Raw genomic sequence first — 5442 nt, 5'->3', positions numbered from 1 at the left:
TCGGTCATGTTCCATGACTTACAGAAATGGTCACTAATGGGTTACGATTTTTTAACAGTATTGATCCATGAAGTCAACTCACTGTCCAAAACTAACAAAATGTAACAACGTAACACGCACATGTCGCTGAAAATGGGACGAATTATGCCAATTACAATGTAAATCAAAACGAAATCAACTTTATTATTGCTTCTTACTTCAACTGGTAATTGCAAACAATAAAAAAGAAAGAAAGAAAGAAAAAGCAAGCTACTTCGATTTATTCGAGAGATGGTGGTCCCTCCCCACCATCGTCTCCTCCACCTCCTTCACCTCCGTCAGAAGGTGGAGGAGGTGGCAAAGGATCAGCACATTTTTTGAAACAGAAGCAGATTCCACGAGAGCATCGACCAGAGAGGAATTTTTCCCGTTTGCAGATTGTTTTACAGTTGCTTGTCTGGTTTCTAAGGTAACATCTCCCACGATACTTCTTGCTCTTTGAGTAACATGTTCGTGCTTCTGATTGTATCGATACTTCATCTATAGTATTAATTCCATAAATAAAAACCGAATATTACCATGAAAATTATATACATTGCAATTAATTTAGCGAACCTAAACTAATACAAATTGAATTCATATTTGCAACGTAATTTGTTTACATTTAAAAATAATAGATAACAATCAGATAACGGTTTATTGTACTTGCTACGCTACTTGCACGAATGTGCAATTAAACTTTATCTAGATTAAAATTTGGATAAAATATAGCTACCTACCATGAGATCGAACATAATTATGAATGCCCACCTCGTTGTTTGAAAAATAAAAAACACCCCCCTCAAATGAAAGAATTATTAATCCTGATAGTGAGGAGGAAATTACTACTTTACTTTTGCTGATTTAAAAAAAATTGAGAAAATGTAAAAAATAATTGAGGTTAAAGTAAATAATCCATAGGGCATATTAGTCCATAAAAGTATTTTAAATTTTTTTAAAAATATATAAAATTATAATTCATAATCCAAAACGGAAATTTTGGTTAGCTGACCATAAAATTTGATGGAAACCTAGTAGAGGCTAACGGAATGAGCTCATTGTTAGGCGGATGTTAAAATCAGAGGGTATTGATAATTTTTCGGAAAAAGTATTATTTTAGTCCGTTAAGTATGCTTAATTTTAATTTTAGTTCGATAACTATATCTATTTTTGTTTAGGTCCAGTAAAATACGAAATTGCTTACTTTTAGTTCATGAAATTAACTATATGACATTGTTTCATGAAAAAAATTATGAGTAATTACAAACTAAAGAGAATTTCAACTGGTTATTGGTTGAATCAACTGTTTATATGCAAATAAAAAATATACTTATGATTTATGAGTGCTAAAAACTTAGCAGAATTATTACATGTCAAAAATATGAAAATAAATAATTCAAAAATAGTCTGGTGAAAAATTTTATTCTACATACGCAAACATTCTTACACATTCAAGAATGATTAGAGAGAAACATTACCAATTAAGAGCAGCAAACATTCTTACACATATACAAGAATCATCAAAGAGAAACATTACCAATTAAGAGTAGCATGAGTAACAGAACTAGTACAGAAACATTTTTCTCCATCTTAATTTTGGGAAATGAGAACATATTTGATTTCTAAGCAGCTGAGACATAATTTATACTTGCAAATGATGAAAGCCAGGGTATAGCTAATTACAAATGTCCCAGGGTTCAAATTTGCATGGAGTGATTAGAGGTGAAATTCATTGATTGCATGGAAATTATATTTATATAGTTTTTCTACTAAAAATTGTCCATTATCCACAATTTTTTTTTTTTTGAGCCAATCACAATGCAAGCCCCAATTTAAAAAGTCACATGCCTGGCATGTGACTTTTTCCGGCGAGTGACTCAATTTTCCGACCAAATATGCACCAAAATTGAGATTTTTTCAGTTTTACGAGACCAAAATTGGACCCTAGTAACTTAAAGGATTAAAACAAGAATGGCCTGAAATTAGGGACGAAAATTGCCTTTTATCCTTATTTTTATCAAATGTGATTTTGATTGAATTATCAAATGTAGAAACATAAAATATACATATCAAATACAAAAAATCAATCAAAAACGAAGCGCATGAATAACACAACAAAGTCGGAGAGGGGTTAAATACTATTTATACGGATAAAATATTTTTTTAGCCTCATATAATAAGAATACAATTATTTTGGTACCATAACTTTAATAGATGACGCCTTTAGTACTATAAAATTCAAAATTACTTCTTTTTAGTCCCAAAAATTAGTCATATGCGTTGTTTGGAATGAAAAGGAAATAAATTCAAATTACCCTCCTGAAATATTGGAAAAGGGCAAAAAAACAAAAAACAATGAAAAAAAGGGCAAAGAGATTCCCCAACCTTTTAATAAAGAAACATATTACCCCACATCCGTTAGGCAATGTAGTTCACTCGCCCATTTTGTGATTGATTTAACTATTTTAGCTAAACCAAAATAACTAAACAAATCGCAAAAATGGGCGAGTGAACTACACTAATCCTGCATAGGGGGGGTAATATGTTTTTTTATTAAAAGGTTGGAGAGGCCCTTTGCCTTTTTTCTTTTTTAGGGTGATTTTTGTTATTTTTCAATATTTTAGGAGGGTAATTTAGATTTATCCCGGACTATAACGGCGCCCCAAACAATGCATTTTAGCATCAAATCCACACCGCATATGATCTTTTGAAACTAAAAACGCGTGATTATAAATTTTATGTAACTAAAAATCAGACTCGCCATACTTATGATACCAAAAAAAACTACCCTTATTTTATAGGACTAAAAACGCATTTTACCCCCCTTCGTTTATGAAATATGGGGCAACTTTTTAAACTTAATTTCCCGAAATTAAGTGAATTTTTATACTTATTTGATTTTTACACCAAAGTAATTTGTATTCAACAATAGGAAAGAGAAAGAGAATTGCGTAAAGAAGAAAATGAATGTAAAAAGTTTGAGAGAGCAAGAAAAAAGGAATGGAGTGAATGAAGTGAGATGAAATGAGCGTAGAAGCATAAAAATAGGGAAGTGTGATGCAGCCACCACCACTTCAAATAGAACGATGACCCAACCAACCTTTCACCCTCCACCGTTCATTCATACTACTTAATTATAACACATTCCCTTTATATAAACAGCTCAACTCACTATTCCCAAATTCGCTAACTGCAAACGTATACATACATACTCCTCTCCTCGTCTCTTCCCATCTGTTTACCCTCCAAGAATTTGCACTTTTCAAAAGGTATACACACACTTTTGCATTTTCATTCTCATTTTCTAGATTGTTGCTTGTCGAATCTGATTTGGCCGATAGAATTGGGTTCGGGCTAGAATTTGCCATGTGGTGTAGTGTAGAGTGACATGCATATGCATGTGCATGTGCAGCTTCATTTTGGGGTACTTACTGAAACTTACTAATTGAGTACAGAAAGTAGTATAATTAAGATGGCAGAAGCGGAGGACATTCAGCCACTCGTGTGCGACAATGGGACAGGAATGGTTAAGGTACATATATGTAATCTAAAATTTCTGGGCATGCGATATCGCAATGCTTTGTTCACTAATAGCTCGAGGCTGCTTTTTGTACTGGTTGTAGGCTGGATTTGCTGGAGATGATGCTCCAAGAGCTGTATTCCCTAGCATCGTTGGGCGCCCCCGTCACACTGGAGTTATGGTGGGTATGGGGCAAAAGGATGCGTACGTTGGAGACGAGGCTCAATCCAAGCGTGGTATTTTAACTCTCAAGTACCCGATAGAGCATGGGATAGTGAGCAATTGGGACGACATGGAGAAGATATGGCATCACACGTTCTACAATGAACTTCGTGTTGCCCCAGAGGAGCACCCCGTCCTCCTAACTGAAGCACCTCTCAATCCCAAGGCCAATAGGGAGAAGATGACTCAGATTATGTTTGAGACGTTCAACGCTCCGGCCATGTACGTCGCTATTCAAGCCGTGCTTTCCCTGTACGCTAGTGGTCGTACCACCGGTAAGATAATCTTTCAGTGTGATTGATGTATGATGTACAATTTAGAATAATGAGATGTTGTTACGATTTTTGAGCTAGTGATGGCAGCTTCCAAAGGATAATTTCCTATTACATTTCCTGCTTAGGTATTGTGTTGGACTCTGGTGACGGTGTGAGCCACACCGTCCCTATCTATGAGGGCTACTCCCTCCCACACGCCATCCTTCGTCTCGACTTGGCTGGCCGTGACCTTACTGATTACTTGATGAAAATCCTGACCGAACGTGGCTACTCTTTCACCACATCCGCGGAGCGTGAAATTGTGAGAGACATGAAGGAGAAGTTATCTTACATTGCTCTAGACTATGAGCAAGAACTTGAGACTGCAAAAACTAGTTCTTCGGTCGAGAAGAGCTTTGAGCTGCCAGATGGGCAGGTGATCACCATCGGCAATGAGCGATTCCGGTGTCCCGAGGTTCTGTTCCAGCCCTCAATGATCGGAATGGAAGCAGCTGGAATCCATGAGACTACATACAACTCCATCATGAAGTGCGATGTCGACATCAGGAAGGACCTTTACAGCAACATCGTACTCAGTGGTGGTACTACCATGTTCCCTGGAATTGCTGACAGGATGAGCAAGGAAATTACAGCCTTAGCTCCAAGTAGCATGAAAATTAAGGTTGTTGCTCCTCCTGAAAGGAAGTACAGTGTCTGGATTGGGGGCTCCATCTTGGCATCTCTCAGCACTTTCCAACAGGTAATTAGAGTCTTACACAACACATAATTAATCGATGAAGGAACATCGATCCTTCACATATTCTAATCCAATCATATTTTGTACAGATGTGGATAGCAAAGGCTGAATACGATGAAGCAGGTCCATCAATTGTCCACAGAAAGTGCTTCTAATCAGGCAATGTACGCAGTGTACGAGATGGAGATGACATTCATTTTTTAATTGACTAGGATATAAAATTAATTATTCATGATAATAAAATCATGAGATCAAGTATTATCAAATCAAGTTTGTATATGTATATTTTACCTTTTATTTATAAGATTTCATTGATATTTGATATAATTTTCATAAAATAGATAACATTATTAAATATTATAATATATGAAAGAATTTTTTTTATTTTGTCCCATCAATCAACATAATAATAATGATATAATTAGTATTATAGTCTAACTTCAAGTGATTTTAAAGTTTAAATTATAAAATTTAATTTGAAAATTCATCATATCGTATCCATGTACATGTAGAAAAAATGTGAACACTTTTCTATTAAATTTTATTTAAAATATTAAATACATTTACATACACTAATGTGTATTATTTATGAAAATATTTAAATATAAAATATGTTAAAAAATAATAATTTGATTATAGTGGTATCATGTCATTTAGCAATAAAAACCCGT

General features: G+C 34.7%; 1 protein-coding gene across 1 annotated transcript; it reads left to right on the top strand.

Annotated features, from left to right (window-relative positions):
- On the top strand, positions 3217–5034 carry LOC105163915 (actin-1-like). Its single transcript, XM_011082447.2, has 5 exons — positions 3217–3287; positions 3474–3550; positions 3642–4035; positions 4161–4774; positions 4861–5034. Exons 2-5 carry the CDS (start codon positions 3491–3493, stop codon positions 4924–4926), a joined length of 1134 nt encoding a protein of 377 aa, XP_011080749.1. The 5' UTR covers positions 3217–3287; positions 3474–3490; the 3' UTR covers positions 4927–5034.

The sequence above is a fragment of the Sesamum indicum genome, linkage group LG6, assembly GCF_000512975.1.
Source record: "Sesamum indicum cultivar Zhongzhi No. 13 linkage group LG6, S_indicum_v1.0, whole genome shotgun sequence".
Taxonomy (NCBI): domain Eukaryota; kingdom Viridiplantae; phylum Streptophyta; class Magnoliopsida; order Lamiales; family Pedaliaceae; genus Sesamum; species Sesamum indicum.
The sequence above is the reverse complement of the archived record's forward strand: the minus strand, read 5'-3'. Positions and strand labels throughout refer to the sequence as shown.

Excerpts from the sequence above, each read along its gene's own strand:
- LOC105163915 (XM_011082447.2), top strand. The coding sequence starts at position 3,491 with ATGGCAGAAGCGGAGGACATTCAGCCACTCGTGTGCGACAATGGGACA. Across the intron at positions 3,551-3,641 it reads ATGGGACAGGAATGGTTAAG|GCTGGATTTGCTGGAGATGA; the intron begins GTACATATATGT and ends TACTGGTTGTAG. Across the intron at positions 4,775-4,860 it reads CTCTCAGCACTTTCCAACAG|ATGTGGATAGCAAAGGCTGA; the intron begins GTAATTAGAGTC and ends TATTTTGTACAG.